At 35.7% G+C, this 20,674-nt stretch overlaps 1 protein-coding gene across 1 annotated transcript in view; it reads right to left on the bottom strand.

Moving 5' to 3' along the window:
- The window catches only part of LOC127836896 (tetratricopeptide repeat protein 28-like), a 39,365-nt gene extending 26,546 nt beyond the window's left edge, over nucleotides 1–12,819 (bottom strand). The window contains exons 1-7 of the mRNA XM_052363540.1: nucleotides 12,769–12,819; nucleotides 12,268–12,490; nucleotides 11,804–12,013; nucleotides 10,873–11,050; nucleotides 4,821–5,122; nucleotides 3,096–4,171; nucleotides 839–962 (exon numbers count right to left, since the gene is read on the bottom strand). Of these exons, the coding sequence (XP_052219500.1) occupies nucleotides 839–962; nucleotides 3,096–4,171; nucleotides 4,821–5,122; nucleotides 10,873–11,050; nucleotides 11,804–12,013; nucleotides 12,268–12,369 (1,992 nt within the window). The 5' untranslated portion in view covers nucleotides 12,370–12,490; nucleotides 12,769–12,819. The remainder of the gene's footprint in view (nucleotides 1–838; nucleotides 963–3,095; nucleotides 4,172–4,820; nucleotides 5,123–10,872; nucleotides 11,051–11,803; nucleotides 12,014–12,267; nucleotides 12,491–12,768) is intronic.
- Nucleotides 12,820–20,674: the final 7,855 nt, after the last annotated feature.

Here is a 20,674-nt window from a genome sequence, read left to right on the forward strand (position 1 = left end):
ACTATCAGAATAGCAAACAGTTTAAATCCTGATGAGACGCCACGTTCTGTGGTCTATCATCTGGATCCAAACTGTTTGCAAAGGCCTTCAAAATTCGGTTCCAGCACTGAAAGAGTTAAGTCCTGATAAAGCAAATTTGCATCCGTCAAGATTTAATTGCAATTCATCGCAAATTTAATGGGGCAATATTGAATGTTGCATAAATTTTGCAGTCGCCAAATGCATATATACCAAAGATGTTCAAATCATCATTTGAGTCCAGTTCTGGAAAATCTGTACTTCATGCATCTGCACAAAGTGTTATCCCAGATCAGGCAGTACAGTCCACTCATGCTTATCAAGACGACAATTTCCACTTTTATATAATTTTCAGTCTAAAGGAAGATTCTCTAATCAACAAAAATCTAGGCGTAAATTTAGTATAAAGAGTTGTCCCTGATTACCTTTTGAGAAAGACACATGCAATAACCCATTCCCACTCAGAAGCAAAGTGAAAATGGCTATGTGCAAACAGCATAAAACCAGAACAGCCTGCGAGTAACTTTATAATGTTCATCAGTATCTAAGGGTAAAAAAAAGGAAGCCTTTAAAATTTGAATCTAGTAAGAAAGGTCCTTAACTATATTTAACTTTCTGTGGGACTACAAATGTCTCAAAATACATATCTAAGTGGTAAAGGGTTAAGCCTTGATTTCACAGATTGAGCCTCATGAAGTGGGCGTTTGATAATCAAAGGTTTGTACATGTATGTTTGTACATGTATGTGATCAATTAACACTGCAACACTTATGCAGCCCAGATTGTCCAGAACGAGGCCCATTTATTGCTGGTGTCTTACCGTCTCAATCATGTTCTGGTGCTCTCCCTTGGCCCTGCGGGCGTAGAACCTCACCAGCCCTGCCCCCGGCTGCAACACCCACAACAGCAGCTGGTCTGTCAACAACGAGTAGTACAGCACGGTGCTGGAAATATCAATATCATACTTTCTGAGCCGTGCTCTTCGAAAACGAGACTTAATGACTGTGGGTAAAGAAAATCAGGGCTCAATGCATGGGAGTTATTGACCGGGCATTTAAAGCAGGAAGTGTCATCCCTGATGATTAGTGCATGCAGACTGCAAAGGCTAATCTGGAAAGACACTTCACAAACATGCAATACAACCTGTTTTCCAAGAGTGTGATGAATTTAACAAATAGACAAGGGACAAAATTGTCACAAAACCAGGTTTTCATTGTGAAAAAAAATCTGATAAAGGGAGACAACTCAAACTGAATTTTGAAATGAACAAACAAAATTGACCCCCTTTGTAAGTTTGTTTTAAAATAAATATATTTTTAGTCGTGGCGACCTTGACATTGGAGATATTGACGTGATTCTTTCGTGCCACACACTGTCCCATGATGGTGAACAAATGTGCCAAATGATTTTAAAATCTCATAATGAATGACATAGTTATAGCCCAGACAAGCTCATTTATGGCTATTTTTTACCTTTGAACTCAAAGTGTGACCTTGACCTTGGAGATATTGACGTAATTTTTTCGCGCGACACAGCGTCTAATGATGGTTAACAAATGTGCCAAATGATTTTAAAATCTCACAATGAACGACAAAGTTATGGCCCGGAAAAGCTTGTTCCGCCCGCCCGCCAGCCAGCCCGCCCGCATTCGCCAATCTAATAACCAGTTTTTTCCTTCGGAAAACCTGGTTAAAAACCCCAATTACGGATCTATGAAATTATAGTGATTAACCAAGCAGCCCAAAATTGCATAATTCAAGATATATTTAAAGCACACACCTTGACAAAAATTGTGTAACTCTCAAGTGAGTTCTAATCCAAATGAGATGTTCGTTTCTTTCAATTGATGGTTAATAACAATTGAAGTTACTCAGAAAATTTTATTTAAAGCGTTTGTGATTTATATTTTACATGCGCTGTTTACATAAAATATAGGTTTCAGTTTGTATAATCTTGATAGTCACTAAACTGACATAGAATGTTTGTATAATAAAGAAGGACACACTTTGTCTGAGGTACAATATAAAAATGTATCACATGTAAATTTAACATTGCTAACTGCCTCGCAGTACATATCAGTACCAGGGTGTAGGATCAATGGGGTTCACATGGGGTTTACACATGGGCTGGACAGAATGTAAACACTTTATTTTTGCATGTATCTCAAGTTATTGAGATACATTTGCAAAACTCTTTAGTGCATAAACGACAGTTTTTCTTGCAGTTTGTGCCAATATCTGAAGATAAACGGTAAGTATGAATCCTTGAATACATCTAAAATCGGTTCCAAAAATTCACGCTGCATGCAGCATAACCATTAACATACATGCTCACAGTACACATAGAATTTTTGCCAAGAACACAGGCTTAATAAATTAAGTGATTCTGATGTATTTCACTTTGCCATAAGAAGCATAAACAAATGTCTTTTAAATAGTCTTTTATGCACTAGTTGAAATTCTTAAGAAGAAATTGTTTTAAAAAGATGTTTGCAAAAAAAAGCCCCACTTACCGGTGTGTTAACATCCATTAACTTTTAATTGTGAACCCCACAAAGTCACATGACCCTGCACCTTGAGTATGTTACTTTGTATACACAACTAGAAATGTGTCACAGAGACTGATGCCCCTACCACTGTTTAGACAAAGACAAATACACTTTATATTCTACAGCAGACTGCACAGGCTAATCTGCAGGAACACTTTACGCACAAGCATTAAGCCTTGAGCACAGCTCAAATGTCCATTACCTGTTCGTGTGACTGACCCATTCTCTGGATGGTCTGTGAGGCTCTTTGAGGTCAATACCTGGTTGTTTATTAATTGAGCCTCAATCTGGGAAAAATGGGCTTAACTCATGGGCCTAGCGCATGTACATGTCATCCAAGATATGCCTGCGCAGACTGCACAGGCTTATCAGGGGTGACACTTTCAGCCCAAACCATACTTAGATGGGACTTCCTTTAAACAAAAAAGTCTGTGAATGCAGAAAATCTTTGACAGCAATATGCACAATCATTAAGCCCAGTTTTCTCAGAACAATGCTAATTTGAAAGAAAAGTATATTTGTCACATACCTGTTCTGCTGACTGACTACTCGCCCCATCCTCTCGACTGTCCACATATCCCAGGGTGCAGTGTGGCTCTGAGAGGTGAGGGCCGAGGCCTGGTAATTGTGTGTCTGAGTCAGTGATCGCTTCCTGTAGGCCTCAGCAAACTGCAGGGCCTCCTCCTTGTTACCCAGCTTTGCATGTACGGTTTGGATCCCATCGTAGCATTCCTGAAGCTGCATGTAGTATTCAGTGGGGCAGTGACTGCTCTCAGCAGTATGCTGGCGAATCTTGGACTCATAGTACGGGATGAGATTCTGGAAATATTTCAGGGCTTTCTCGAGTTCGAGCATCTGAGTGGACTGCTGTTGGATACAAGCAATGTTATAGTGACTTAAAGTCTCGATTTCCGGGTATTCGAAATCTTCCGCTAGCTCTGCCGCCTGTTCATAGAAGTACAAGCTGTACTGATGCTTCTTAAGCGCCCTATACACGTGGCCTAGTTTACACATGGCCGTCGCTCTGGTGCGGTAATCTGTCCGGACACAGCTGTTTATCATTTCCTCGTACGCTATCAACGCTTGATCATAATCTCCTTTAAGCATCAGCGTATCCGCTAGCATCTCATTGGCTATAATTTTCATTCTTCTATCCTCGAATCTTGCCGCCATGGCGACATACTGTTCATGATAGGTAACTGACAACTTCCAGTTTCTCAACGCAGCATAAACACTCCCCAGACACCCATAAGCCTGTGCCATGCCTTTCTTGTCACCGTTCCCTTTACATTCATTCAGATACTTGTTATAATTGTTAATTGCATCATTATATTTTCCTAGTACTTCATTCAGCATGCCGGTATTGTGATACGACTCTGCCTTTATTTTCCCCTCGAAGCCATACTTTTCAATGAAGTGAACATATTTGTGCGCGTGCTTGATCGCCGCATACATGTCTCCGATAGCCTTGTAAGCAATACTGAGATTCAAATGAAGGCCGCATTGAAGCTCTTTAGTCCAGAAGTCTGGAAGAATATCCTCACTTCCTGTTTCCTGCACCAATTCAGCCTCCAGTTGTAAGAGCTTCTCATAATAAATTATTGCCTGTAATTGTAAAAAGCGCAAAAATAAATCCACTCTTAAAGCAGGAAAATTGTTACTGTGCTTAAATTACCATGTACTAAATGAAATTAGCTATTTTAATGATTTACGTAAAAGAATAGAATAGAAACTATTGTGACCTCTTTTTCAGTAGATGTGATTGGGGAATTCAATTATTTCTTTAACAAATATTGTTTATATTGTAATGTAAAAGCTTTTGATAGTGAAATATATCAAAGGTGTACAAAATGTTCATATATTGAACATTTTGTAAACTCTGGACAGTGTGCATAAGATGAAAATATATTGAATTGAAAATCATAAAAAAAACAATAACCGAATAAAATAATATTTAACAAAAGCACCCCATAACGGGTGCCATGCTCGGCTGCGAAAGCTTATCAGAATTTTTTTTAGAGGTCACAGTGACCTTGATCTTTAACCTAGTGACCCAAAAATGGGTGTTGCGTTTAGAACTCATCAAGGTGCATCTACAAATGAAGTTTCAAAGTTGTAGGTGGAAGCACTTTGATGTTTGAGGAAAATGTCAAGGATTTAGCACGGCGGACGCCGGACGACAAGCTGGCTATGACCACACCTCGGGTTTTCTCCGAAAACAGCCGAGCTAAAAATTGACAATTAAAGTAATTGCCTGATGGGTGTCCTGGTTCTCCAGATACAAGGTGGCTATATTCACAAGAGCCTTTGTCTGGTAGATCTGATCGTGGGTGGCTATCGCAGTCTGCAGACACTCCTGATACAGCGAGATGGCCTTGTCCATGTGTTTCAACGCTGAGTGTGCGTTTGCCAATGTCAGGAGCACCCTCATAGTGATCCCTTTCTGATTGGTCTGATACCTCTGTGCTGCCTCGAGAATCTTTATGCAGATCTTGTACTTCTTAGCTTGGAAAAGGCAAACTCCCACTTCACTCAATTTCTTGTACGAGTCCATCTCTGAAAAACGTGTACATAATTTGATAAAATGTTTTTTTTGAAGAAATTCATGTTTAAAAAAAAGTGCAAATGTTGTCTAGCATGAGTTTAATAAAATATATTGTCTGTTGTAAATTGTGAATATATCAAAACTTAGATCTAGAAGTCTGAAGCCTTTTGTATTAAATGTTGTACGACAAAACTATCGAAAAATAAACAAGTGATTTGTATCAATATTTGTGATGACTTTAGTTCAGTACATAATTCAATTTCTTGGCATCTTTAAGATGTTTTGGAATAAATTGATCATAAACATTTTGTCAAGCTTCAAAATTAAATAGCTTCTAAAACTTGCTGTAAGATTTATGATGGGGCAATGATTGGTTTGTTTCTAAATTATTTGCTTTGAGGTAAACTGATCAAATATGCTTTCAAATTTCCTTACAAAGGCATTAAAGATAACGAGGGAACAGCCAACTTGACTTTTCTTGTTATTATCAGAGTTTCTCACACTTTTTCAACCAAATCAATTATGCAGTAGGTAAGTTAATGAAGCTATTAAGTATTTTAGTATTTTTCTAATTTGCAAAATATCTTTCAAGACACACATACCTTGACTAGGATTGTAAACCATGCTTTTTTAATTGACAAACAACTGTGAACTGAAATGTTAACCAATACCCAATGTGCCCCATATGCATAAATAAACAATGAATGTTGTACCATATGCATAAATAAACTATGAATGTTGTCCCATATGCATAAAAACAATGAATGCTGTCCCATATGCATAAATAAACAATGATTGTTGTCACATATGCATGAATAAATAATAAATGTTGTCCTAAATGCATAAATAAACAATACATGTTGTCCCATGTGCATAAATAAACAATACAATGTTGTCCCAAATGCATAAATACACAACGAATGTTGTCCCATATATGCATAAATAAACAATAATTGTTGTCCCATATATGCATAAATAAACAATGAATGTTGTCCCATATGCATAAATAAACAATGAATGTTGTCACATATGCATAAATAAAAAATGAATGTTGTCCCATATGCATAAATAAACAACGAATGTTGTCCCAAAGGCATAAATAAACAATGAATGTTGTCCCATATGCATAAATAAACAATCAAATGTTGTCCCATATGCATAAATAGACAATGAATGTTGTCCCATATGCATAAACACACAATGAATGTTGTCACATATGCATAAATAAAAAATGAATGTTGTCCCATATGCATAAATAAACAATAAATGTTGTCCCATATGCATAAATAAACAATGAATGTTGTACAATGAATATTTGTGCTTCAATCACAATAGCTCGATTTGTTCCCAATATATTCATTCAAATTGCTCAATCTGTTTTCAAGTTATCAAGAGCAAATAATTGTTCGATATCAACTTACAGTGACCTTGACCCCACACACCCTATATGTAATCCCATGCTAGATCTGGATGTAAAAAACAGAAATAGCAGATCTAGGCCTGATATTTTAACCAGCATTTTGGAACTTCATCAACAGTGCCTAGATCAATCTTTAAAGGTCACATAAGTTTGGTGTCCAGCACATGTCAACATCAGTGGGAATGAACAGGCTTACAGGGGGGCTAAGGAGGGCCTCTTGAGGGGGGCCATAGATGCTGGGGAATCCCTGGCGCCTACTGAGATCTACTCCCTGGCAAAGAAATTTGTCGTGGATCAGTGGAATCTCCGGACTGACAATTTGGCTTCCCGTCGACATACTTTTACCAGACCCGTGAAAACCCTCAGACGGCCTGACAAATACTCAGCAAGCATTGAGCTTGACAGAGCCATCACGCGCCTGAGGATGGGAACCACACTATTACCCGGTGGCGCGGGAAAGTATGTCCTCGGTGTAGATCCTGCATGTCCTAGGTGCCAGGAACCCCTCACTGTGCCCCACATGCTGCTGCACTGCCAAAACCATAAGGTGCAGAGGGACCACCTCGAAGCTGCATTGCACTCCCATGGACTAGTTTTCAACCTTTCCAACGTGCTAGACCCCAAGGGAGCAGCTGGGGGCCCGATCTTCTCTGCCCTCGCCAAATACCTTCTAGACTGTCAGATAACTGACAAGATCTAGGTCATTGGGGGAGGGAGAGCAGCCAACACCCACCCAATTATACAGTCATGTGGCTGTTTTTCTTTTAAAACAGTGTAATTTTTACACAAACCTGACATATCTTATTGTAATTATGTAATTATGTTTGGTTTGTGTCACTAGGACACAACTTTGTTTTAGTTCTTAAAAGAATTATTGTTCCACCTTGCCCTTTCTAAATCAGGCCAATGGCATTGACCTGATATTCATTATTCTAAAACTTTTTTTAAATGAGTACGACGTTAGTCCACCCTTTACATTTCTCAGTTTCTTAATACAATCATATTTTATAGCTGTTTTTATTAAAAGAAAAGACGAGGCCGTCCAGTAACCCGGGTTTGTTGGCTGCATTGCAACCCTACCCTTCCCCTCTGACACCCCCTTTCCCCTTCAAACTCGAAGAGCCATGTTGGACTGGAGTGCACGGTGCAGGGCCTTATACCTTGAAAAATCCTTTTATAGCTCTAGTTTTGTGGTTAATACCAACTCTTTGGTATTATTGTAGGTCTTTCTTAATATTGCTATCATGCTCATAATAGCAGATAGTGTACTTTTGTATTTTCCTTAATTTTTGCCAATAATTGCTATTGTGTATAGCAAATAAACTACTATTGTATTACTTTCACTTTTATTATCCCCTATATATAAGTTATATTGAAGGGATAAGAGCTTTTTGTGGGGTTTTCCTGCATTAAAATGTAATTTGGTCTTTTACCAATTCCATATTTTACTGAAATATCCCAGTACCTCAAAGATCATATTGTTTTATTTTTCTAACCATTTGTACTCTTAATAGTATCCATTTACCGTGCACTCCCTAGGGTCCAGGGGACAAAACCATCCTAAAAATAGTACACCCAAATTATCCCCCTTACCCTTAGTCCAACCCAGTGGTATTACCCCTGCTGGAAACCCCCCACACACACCAGCCTACATTTCCAAAACTTCCCCTTTTAGCCCCCCAGGGTGGCAACTTGTTTTTTACCTGTAAATAAATGCATATAGTACTGTACAAAATGTAAATAATCTACCTTTTATGTATAAAATAGTTGTTTTGTTTAATTTTTAACTGTAAAGTACATTGTTTTACTCTCAAATTTTTATGTGGCCCTATAAAGGTGACCGTTAATCGACAAGTAAGTCATAACCTTTATTATTTAAATATTATTATTGACTTTCTTTTTAAATATTGTCCTAACGCCACTCTGGGGGGACGTCTCTTCTTCATAGCCCAATATACTACAAGTTCCATACAGACAGGGTCTTATGTTGGAGCATCACGGCTATATTCCCTGTCTGCAAGTGTTCAACATTGAGCCACACTTTTAAATAAAAAATAATTACAATACAAAATACAATTTAACAAGGACTGTTTGTAAAACATGCATGCCCCCCATATGGGCTGTCAGTTTTACTGGCAGCCATTGTGTGAATAAGTTTTTTGTCACTGACCTTGACCTTTGACCTAGTGACTTGATAATCAATAGGTGTCATCTGCCAGTCGTGATCAATGTACCTATGAAGTTTCATGATCCTAGGCCTTATTATTCTTGAGATATCATCAGGAAACCATTTTACTGTTTCGAGTCACTGTGACTTTGACCTTTGACCGAGTGACCTGAAAATTAATAGCGGTCTTCTGCCAGTGATGATCAATGTATCTATGAAGTTTCATGATCCTAGGCGTAAGCATTCTTGAGTTATCATCCGGAAACCATTTTACTGTTTCGAGTCATTATGACCTTGACCTTTGACCTAGTGACCGGAAAATCATTAGGGGTCATCTGCCTGTCATGATCAATGTTCCTATAAAGTTTCATGATCCTAGGCGTAAGCATTCTTGTCAGTTATCATCCTGGAACCATTTTACTGTTTAGAGTCACTGTGACCTTGACCTAGTGACCTGAAAATCAATAGGGGTCATCTGCCAGTTATGATAAATGTACCTATGCAGTTTTATGATTCTAGGCGTAAGCATTCTTGAGTTATCATCCGGAAACCATTTTACTGTTTAGAGTCACTGTGACCTTGACCTTTGACCTGAAAATCAATAGGGGTCATCTGCTAGTCATGATCAATGTACCTATGAAGTTTCATGATCCTAGGCCTAAGCATTCTTGAGTTATCATCCGGAAACCATTTTACTATTTCGAGTCACTGTGACCTTGACCTTTGACCTAGTGACCTGAAAATCAATAGGGGTCATCCGCCAGTCATGATCAATCTATGTATGAAGTTTCATGATCCTAGGCCTAAGCGTTCTTGAGTTATCATCCGGAAACCATCTGGTGGACGGACCGACCGACCGACATGAGCAAAACAATATACCCCCTCTTCTTTGAAGAGGGGTGGGCACAAAAATAAATTACAATATATTGTGTGATATACATCTATATTAATGCATGTTTACATGCAAAACCCCTTTCATAGAGGAGAGCTATTCAATCAGGCTCTACCTTTCCTAATAGTTAAGGTTCATAAATCTTATATTACTCCATTGCTTCTGTTTCCTAATATATCATATAACTCTAACATTAGATTACATCTATCTTTGGATTTTATCATGTATGTAGACAAATAGTTGCAATGTTGAACCACTTTGTGATCTGGAGAATCCTTAAAATATTAATATTATTGTTTATTTCAAACATATAACATATCCGTGTACTTTTGTTTATTTCAAACATATTACACACCTGTGTAACTTATTTCTTTTCAAATAATATATATAATTTAAAAGTAATCCCATCTGATATTATGAACATCTAAAATCACAGATCACAAAGTTAAAAGACTCAAACAAACTCCATTGCAGCATATGCTGAACAACTTTTTAACACAAAAACATCAATACAATATTAAATAATAATACTAATAAAGATAATAATAATATAACAGCTTCATAGCAGTTAAACAATATAAAATAATCATTTAAATGCAAATATATTTAAGTACTAATGGATGTAATTATCCTTTTTTGATGTAAAAACTGCTTTGATTCTTAAGTATCTTGTTTATAGTCATCGTTTTAAATTGTTAAAAGTAAAGCTATTTTTAAATTATTATATTATTATTAAATCACCGCAACAACACTGCAAAGTACCCTATTATGCTTATAGTTCAGCCCAGTACAATCGGCCTGACCATATGGCTGTTTTCGACCGTATTAATAAACAGTATATGTGTAAAGCAGTGTGCTCTGGCAATGGTTTTAAACCGAAGTCCCAAGGGTAAACAACCCCATTAGTCTGGATGTGAGGCATTTATGTTTGTAGTTTATATACAAAAGGTCACCATTTGAGCTGAGCTGACTGTATAAAGGGCGTTGAATGCATGTGCATAAAGTGATTTTATTGAGTTATTGATCAGAAAACTCACACCAAAGATCAGACACCTCTGCCTTTGCCAGTAGAATAGCTTGCCTTTGCTTTGAATACCCCCGGTAGTTGAGGTAAAAGAAGTATGATAAAGAAAACTAGAGATTAAAAGACCTTAGTTTGCCCACCAAAACTGGCATCCATAGATCACATTATCCAGAACAAAGCTTAAGAACAGAGAAATATTAATGCAAAGGGAGGGATAACTTTTTCTATATAATTATTTTGAAACTTTTTATACTTTACCTCTGAGAGAGTCTCTCATTTGTTCTGAGATATTACAAAACTGTCCAGCAACATCAGCAATAAGATCTGTAAGGTGGTCTGAGTTATCTGGGTCAAGGTCAAGGGCAGTGAGGAATGAGGTCAAGGCCTCTTTGTATTGGTGCAGGTACTGCAAAGTGACCCCATGAAGTCTGTGTGCCTGAAAAGAACATGAACACAGAGAATCACAAGTGAGCCTTGTTATGGGAGAAAGGGGTTTAATGAATGCGCATTAAGTGACATCCCAGAGAAGCCTGTGCAGTCCTCACAGGCTAATCAGAGAGGACACTTTCTGCCAAAACTGGATATTTGCCAAGAAGAGACTCTTTCTTTAAACAAATATACAATAAAAGTGGAAAGTGTAGGCCCTGATTAGCCTGTGCAGATGCATTAAGCAGTTCTCCAGAGCTTGCTGCCGCATTTTTTTCCCCAAAGTCTTGTCCTTGAATCAGCACGAATATCCCAGTGGTCTGAAAGCAAGACTTTCACTCAAAGGGTAACTGGTTAGAGCCCAGGCCTGGATAACCTTTTTTCTTTAACCCATTTATGCCTAGTGGACTCTCCCATCCTTCTAAATAGAATCAATTTATTACTAAAATTAGGGATGTCTAGTATATTTATTTCTATATTTAGAATATTTCTTATAAAAATTCCTTGAAGCAAACAGTGCAGACCCTGATGAGATTCCACATCATGCAGCGTCTCATCTGGGTCTAAGCTGTTTTCCAAGGCTTTTTTTGTAGACGCTAGGCATAAATGGGTTAATTTTAATCTTGTTTTTAACTGCAGCTTCTTACTTCAGATGTTTACATTTATCAATTAAAAGCATTAAATGACAGATTTCAAAACAGGCTTAAATCTGTGAACATGCAAGTCTTCTTAAGAAACATATTAAACTTATCTCATAAAATACCTCGTGATTCTCAGGATCTTGTCCAATAAGGAACTCTGTGTCCCTCTGGGCACTGATGTAATCATGCATCTCAATGCAGGCTGCAGCTCGAGCCAGCAACACCTCTGGATTATGTTCGTTAATCTCCAGAGCCTCATTGTAATACTTTATGGCGGCTTTAAAGTCCTGCAACTGAAGAGCTTTGTCCCCGCTTTCCCGCAAGGATCGCATCTGAAGACAATGAAGCTTGGGTTTTCAAAATTCATCAAGAATTTAATTAAAACAAGCAATTTTTTTAAAAAGAAGATCTACAAGAATAAGACACATACAAAAATAATATATAGTATATTGTGAGAAGCATTCTGAGTTTGAATAAAGACTGGGGAATTATGAGATTAAACATTTCAAATTTCTCTAATTGTTTATTAGACAGACTTGAGATATTAAAAAAAAATTATATTTCAGATATAATGTTTTAACTGTACCTCGACAAACTCATCTGCCTCGCTGATTGGTTCACTGCCCCCAAGGCTTGGCAAGCTGAAGCTTTGGGCCAATGAGGTGCCATAGCCCCCACTGCGTTCCATTATTGTTCAGAATGAGTTTGATAGTTCAATGCACTAATTCATTTATAATAGTGCATAACTTACATCAGCCATCCGTCTATTGCTTTGTTCTTTATATTATCATGCATGTTTCTTGAAGTTCCTGTAATACATCCGAGTGTTGAATCAGTTTTCTTTAGTTCAGTATTTTTTTAATTAATTTATCAACACGCATGCTTGGTACGTAACTGTCTTAGTGCGATACATTTATGCAAAGACCTTTCAGTAAACATAAATTTGTTTGTGTTAATGATATAAATAATTTCACTGTAATAACCGTTATTCGTGCATTTCAACAAACACGCAATAAAACACAAACAGCTGATTTAAACGTAAAGACAATTAAGCGTAACCAATAAAAACAATACAAAGCGTACTTACTCGTCCATTTGCAACCTGTTTAATATCCGGATACTATTTAGCCATGCCCTCCCGTGAAACGTAAAACACTGACCGTTGCTAATAATAATTATGTTAATGAGATTTATGCATGGAATTATGAAATAGTAATTAAAATTTATATTGTTGTACGTTATGAAAAAAATATTCAACACACATACATCAGAATATAATGAAATGTATTTTTTAAAATCTTTTATAATTATTTTAATGCGCCGATATCTTCTGTTTTGTATTCTGTAACTATTGTTCACCATCTTTTTTTTATGAAATCCAATAATAAGTTTTAATCTGTACTTTTTAATCGTTATTGTTCGAATGACTTATAGGTTAAGTTTGCATTTATATAGAGTTTATAATAGAAGTCACGTCGAATGTTGGTACCCCTCCTGTTTTATGTGGCTTTCGTTGAAAAAAAATGTTTGTGAAACAATTAAAGATCAATCTATTTCGCACGGATATTCACAGCATACCATATCAGAACATGTTTTATTTATTTTTTTAAGTTTTACTTTCTTTGCAAAAAGAATAGTGCATTTTAAACCAATTCATGATTTTTTTTCATTATTGCATATATCACTATTTAATTCCTTACATGTTTCCTAAATATTCTCAGCTCATTTAAATCAACAAATACAATTAACTAAATATACAAAAGGTGAATCAAATTAAGAATTTTTATTTCCGTACACCAGCTTAATGTAAAATCAAAGTACTGACAGTACTGGTGTGACGATGCTTTTGAAGAGGATTGATATAAAACATCAATTTAAGTTTATCTATATCACCACAATTGTGTATGTTGAAAAGAACATTTTGGGTACGATGAAAAATTTGAGTACGAAAATTTTGGGTACGAAACAAACTTTTGGGTACGAAGCATGCCTGGTACAAAATTTGTTTAGGGGTACGGGGAAGTAGTACCCGTGGGAAACTTGACCCATTGAGCGAAACTGGGAGGCGGGTCACATTCTCGATCAAATCTAACAAGAAATATCTTTAAACAGATAATCGGCGTGTATTTTTCTGTACCACTTTTCGTAAAAACTTTCTATTATAATAAACTATTGTGGGTTATTAAAATTATATTTCAGCAGATATATACAAAACACGACATGATCGTTAATAATAAAAACACATGTACATCATACCCTACTTTTATTTCGTTGTTTACGTTCTTAATTTAATAATGTTATATGTACGGACGTGATTTCACATGCCCATGGACATGGATATATGACTTTTTTCCTGTTGAATATTGTTTGTTAATTTAAGTTCAATACGCATAGGCATGTTTGTTCATTAAGTATGGCAATACTTTTATGATGATTCTCGAAAGTATGTATGAGCACATAGCCGGACCAGGTGAGCTCAATCGTAAGAGCACTTGACTATTCGAGTTCGCCCAGGAACATATGGATAAGTTAACTAACCAAAGCGATATGACCTTATACATGTATATGCTAAAATCTAACAATCGAACGAATTATCAAACATGGTATGTGCACTTAGGTGGTTGTGTAATTTCTGTTAGAATATCGTATTAAATATGTAAATTTAAAATGATTGTGCCCGCACTTGATTTGTTGCCTTGGTTTAGTCTATACGCGCCTAGGCTGCACCCAGTGTGTGTATTTGTGTTTTTCCAAGGTTGTGAGTTACCTCCGCGCCTGAGGCTGCATAATGTTGGTACCCGGAGTGGGTCCAGCACTCCTACCTAATAAGCTTAGATTGACGACAGTTGGGACGAATTTTGAATCATAGCTGCAATTTCCAGCTATTTATTTGTTTTTACTGAAATACTTTTCAATTTTTTATATGGTCTTGTGCTGCGGGGAGGGGGGGGGGGGAGGATTATCCGGAAAAAACCACCTGTCCGAAATGGTGACCACAAAACAAACAAAAAATAACATTGCGCCGGGAGCGGGAATCGAACCGGTGTCGTACAGGTGAAAAAGGGAAAGTGCTTACCACTGCGCTAGCGGGACGGACAACTACGCAAAGAAATGTTGTTTTATCTATATTTATATCATAGCAGTGCAGCGTTTACAATTTGCAGGTTCGAAATTGTTCGCATTAGATTTGTGATCGCGTAGAAAGTTAATTTTACATGTTTTCATTCGCAATTTATGTACAAAATCGAGAACAAATATCAAACAAAATAGAGAAAATATATAGTTGTTTCATTAGTCCATAAAAATAAAATGGATGTAAAATTACTAATTTAAAATAAACGTTTTGATACACTTATTGAATCTGTTTCCTCAGAATATGCTGTTCTATTAATATTTACCTTTATCAATGATAATCAGCGAGGTATGCCGATTAGAAAAATCGAGCTATCTCAATCGGACTGGCTCGGTGTTTTACATAGGTCGCCATTGTGAAGAATTTTTTTCATGGTATGATAACTTAGACGATGTTTCGCAGCATCGTCGAAAACCATATCGATGGTATTTTCTTGCATAAATAATCATGCAAGAATTATATGCTGGTGAAATCGTTCAGACTTATATTTACTAGCCCCAAACTACTGGTCGATACACGCCTTTAAAGAGGGTTGAACCCACGCAAATAAAAATGCGCACTATTTAAAAAGCTAATAATAAAACTGTGCACATTAAGGTCGGATTGGCCATCGTGCACTGGGCTACTAACTCATTGGGTAGCCGGGGTAAATTTAACCTACTTTGGCGAGGACCCACATTGGATAAAATCGTGTAAATAGCAATAATAGTCTATTTTATCTGCTACTTGTGCTCGAATGGCCATTGGTCATTGACGGCTCGGGTACTACTGAAATGTTCCTCGGATACTCTTAAATATACTTAAATGTAGCCCGGGTAAGGAAAATATACTAAAACGTACCCGGGAATTCTAACGCGAAATTGGTCCTTGTCGGCTTTTTCTTTTGAAATGTGTTGATATGTATGCCAATATTTTATAATATTGACATAATATTACCGAAATTCATACTCAAAAAGAATGCTGAGACAAGTTTTGTTCAAAAAGGATATAACATTGTTTCGTATCCCGTAGCGCGTTTAAGCACATCGTAGTTTAGGCGGGAATAAAACTCGGATACATTCTTAATTGACCGGGAAGGTTTAAGAATTGTTCGTACCCGGGATATTTTTAAGTATACTTAAGAGTACCCGGGGTACATTTAAGAAGTACCCGACTTGACAATTACCAATCGAGCTTTACTTACAGTTCCAGAATCTCAATTTTTTTATATATATTTTTCTGAAATACAGGTTTTCGTCCATAATTAATGTCTCTTAGTTTTCTGACAGTATATTTTACCGCGCTATTTTACAGACTTTGGCCCTGTTTTCGCTTAACTCGTGACACTTCGATAATGAATTTTTACAACCGGATTTATGTCATAAAACCTGTAAGATGCATGCTTGAGGACAATGTACCATAACATTCGCGTAATTGGGTAAATAACCATGTATACCGGTAGAAAATAATGAATTCACCCAACAGCATTTGAAACAATGTTTTCTGTTTTTACTTTTTTGTGTTTTATATCATTTTAGGCAAGAGTTAGCAAAGCTGAGAAGTTGTATTTACTTTTTTTAAGCAGAACAAGAAGAGATAATCTCACGATTTACATTTGTACATTTGATTAATTGCTGTAACGTAACAGCCCCGTAATGATATATTTAATCATATAACATACTAGTAAATATAATGTTATATAATGTTAAATAAAATGTTCAAAATTTAGTCACATCAGTATATTATATTGTTTTGAATACACATGCACTCTTGGGGTACGTCAGGGGGAGTGCTTATCTCCCGTTTTATTTTCGATATTTATCATTGATTTAGAAGATATGTTTATTCATAACAATGCAGATAGTATAGATGTTAATATGTTTAAGATATTTATGTTACTGTATGCCGACGACATTGTCATTTTTGCAAATTCGGCTGAATCATTACAGCGTAGTATTGATATATTATATGATTATTATTTAACATTAAATGTTGCTAAAACAAAAGTTATGATATTTAAAAAAGGCGGTTCTATTCCAAATGACATTGCGTTTTATTATAATGGCGAACCAATTGAAATAGTTTACAAATTCTGTTATTAAGGTGTGGTTTTTACTACAGGGGGGTTCGCTTAGTACCGCACCAAGTACTTTGGCCGGACAGGCACAGAAAGCCATTTTTACTATGAATAAATACTTGTATAAATTTACATATATACCGCCAAAACACAAGTTGGAACTTTTCGATAAGCTTGTATCGCCAATTTTGAATTATTGTTGTGAAATATGTTGTTTTGCGAATGACTTATCAATTGAGACATTACATTTTGCAAAAAACTGCTTGGTGTGAAGAAAACTACTCAGAACGATTTTATATACGGCGAATTAGGCAGAGTATCTTTTAAAACTATACATATGTATAAGGCTATTAAATATTGGTTACGAATTTTTCAAACGAAAGAAAATAAGTATATTCTTCTTGTGTATAATTTATTAAAGAATGATTTAGAATATTATCCCAATAAAACAAATTGGTGCTCCTTATTGAAGAACTTATTATGTTCGCTTGGTTTTGTTGATGCATGGACTTTTCAAGGTGTAGGTAATGATGACATGTTTCTATATATTGTTAAGCAGAGATTAAATGACCATTTTATACAGAACTGGTACGCCAGATTAACTCAGTCTAGTAGAGCTTTATTCTACAACACAATTTCATCTTTTAGATTTCAACCATATCTCGAATGTTTTAATATTAGTAAGTTTTGTCAATCGTTTTCTCGTTTTCGAGTCTCATCGCATAGATTACATATTGAGGCTGGTCGATGGACCAGACCTTTGAGTACCCCAATAAGTGATAGAAAATGTGCAAGATGCAATACAATTGTGGATGAATATCATTTTGTTATGGAATGTGTAATGTATACTGACATTAGGAAAAAATATATTGGCAGAAAAAGTTGGTTTAGACCTAGCATGGCTAAATTTGTAGATCTTATAAAGTCAGAAAATGAGAATATACTTAGAAACTTAGGAACCTATATTCATAAAGCATTTATTATTAGAAATGAGGTAATGTATAGAAATTGACATGGTAAAATTGATGCACAATGTGTTTCGTGTGATACTGTAACTACATGCTTTCTATGTGTTTCTTTGTACTTGAATTGTATATATTTCATGTTTTCTATGTGTTTCTGCTGAAACTGTTAATATGTCTGATGTACTATGTATGTTCCTTGGTATATTACAGAAACCATACGCAAACTATGTTTACATGATTGTTGGTTACTGTTACATACATTTTGTAATACGGATAATAAATATGATATGAGGCTTTTATGCCGTTTTAATCGTTTAAATTGTTAAGTATACCAGACTACGATAGCGTTGCTATTTACAACTTTAATGTATTGTAGTGAAGTACGATAACATTATAACATTTACATGCATTTTTCTATTACGATTAATAGATAAGACATGTTGCCTTAATACCCTTTGTATTATTATATTTACCAGGCTAAATAGCGTTGCTCTGTACAATTTTATAGTATTGTAGTGAACTAATCTGAAATTGTTAAAGCAAAATTAATTTCTGCTGTTTATGTTAATATCACACCATATAAGCGTTCTATCGTATGAATAGATATGACAAAACATCTTAATATCTATTTTACTCGTTAAATCATAATGTAGTTCACGATCTTAAAATTAATGTATTATGACGTGTCATTATAAGTCTAGTTTCCACAATATTTGTCTTACATGTTTCTTTCGGTAAGACAAATATATGAAAAGTGGATATAAATTGTTAAGTACAGATGTTAGTGATAGCAGTTGCCTATGATTTCAGTCTTACATTTTCGTTTCGGTAAGACATATATATCTATGCCACTCTTAATGTTAAGTCCATAGATGTTAAAAATTCCATCTGTGATAGATATATAACTCATACATGTTAACTAATTAAACTAGATTATATTTTTTGTATTTAAAGGTTTCTTTGCGATTGGTTATTTTACTTGTTTTTCTTAATAGTAAAATTGAACTGAATTTATAAACATGTCCGAAGAGGCCGATGTAGAGAAACCATTTAATGCAGGATAAAGTGGTGTAATATGGCATACTTATGTAAATGTGTATGTTATGTCGTTGTTTGTTAAATCGATGCATATGATTAGAATACAGCCCGAAAATACTTCCTTTAAACAACATTATATCATGCTTATATGATGATATTTGATAGTACGTAACAAATTAGGATAAATGTATACATTTTAAAAGCCAATTTTTATGTTTCTACATTGTTGATAGAATATGATCCAGTAATCGGTACAAGGACAAATAAAAATATATAGGCAGCTATACTTCCCAAAGTAGTTGATTGAAGAAACCTCTAAGATAAGAACATATTGTATTATAGTTTAAAATAGATTGGTTAAATGCTTACAAAACGTTCCAGAATTATCTTGCATGTATGCTTTTTGAAATATTGTTCTCAAAGCGATCTTCTCCAGATGTTGGAAACGTACAACTACAACTTTTGTTAAAATTTTGTATTCTAGTCTACACTGTTCGTCGACACTTGTATTGTATATATGTCCTCGTGGGCTTAAATGCCTTATTGGATTGAAATAAACTGTCTGTCTTCTGTCTGTCTGTCTGTCTGTCTGTCTGTCTGTCTGTCTGGGTCCTGTCTGTCTGTCTGTCTGTCTGTCTGTCTGTCTGTCTGCTGTCTGTCTGTCTGTCTGTCTGTCTGTCTGTCTGTCTGTCTGTCTGTCTGTCTGTCTGTCTGTCTGTCTGTCTGTCTGTCTGTCTGTCTGTCCTGTCTGTCTTCTGTCTGTCTGTCTGTCTGTCTGTCTGTCTGTCTGTCTGTCTGTCCTGTCTGTCTGTCTGTCTGTCTGTCTGTCTGTCTGTCTGTCTGTCTGTCTGTCTGTCTGTCTGTCTGTCTGTCTGTCTGTCTGTCTGTCTGTCTGTCTGTCTGTCTGTCTGTCTGTCTGTCTGTCTGTCTGTCTGTCTGTCTGTCTGTCTGTCTGTCTGTCTGTCTGTCTGTCTGTCTGTCTGTCTGTCTGTCTGTCTGTCTGTCTGTCTGTCTGTCTGTCTGTCTGTCTGTCTGTCTGTCTGTCTGTCTGTCTGTCTGTCTGTCTGTCTGTCTGTCTGTCTGTCTGTCTGTCTGTCTGTCTGTCTGTCTGTCTGTCTGTCTGTCTGTCTGTCTGTCTGTCTGTCTGTCTGTCTGTCTGTCTGTCTGTCTGTCTGTCTGTCTGTCTGTCTGTCTGTCTGTCTGTCTGTCTGTCTGTCTGTCTGTCTGTCCATATAACATTAATATAATGTTATATAATATAACAATATGATAGAAATTTAGTTACAAATAATATTAATAATGTGATAGAAATTTATAAGTCAAATTTAATTATCATAATTGTAGTTCAGAAATTATCAAGAGATGTGTTAATTATATAACAAAATCATATGTTCATTTCAGAAATTAAATAGATATGTTAATAAAGTAATAAAATGTTAAAAGTCTATTTACAGCAATATGTCTAAATAAAATAGCTTAAAAAAAAATTAATTATTGATACATCTTATATCGTAATAATAATGGTTCTATATTAAAGAAAATATTTGAATGTTGGAAACTATAATAACATAAGTGAAGTTTGGAAATTTAATAATAGATCTCGTGATGTATTGACCATGACTATAGAATTTAATTTTTTTTTATTATTTGTTAATTATAAATAATATAAGAGTATACATAAAGTATAACTTAAATAAAGATTTCTCGCAAGCATAAACCAGACGTACCTTTACATTCGTTGTTAAAGTAGACTAGATCAACAATTTGAAAGGTCAAAGATGAGATACTCTGGATGAATGAA

This window comes from Dreissena polymorpha, chromosome 7 (genome assembly GCF_020536995.1).
Source record: "Dreissena polymorpha isolate Duluth1 chromosome 7, UMN_Dpol_1.0, whole genome shotgun sequence".
Classification (NCBI taxonomy): Eukaryota; Metazoa; Mollusca; class Bivalvia; order Myida; family Dreissenidae; genus Dreissena; species Dreissena polymorpha.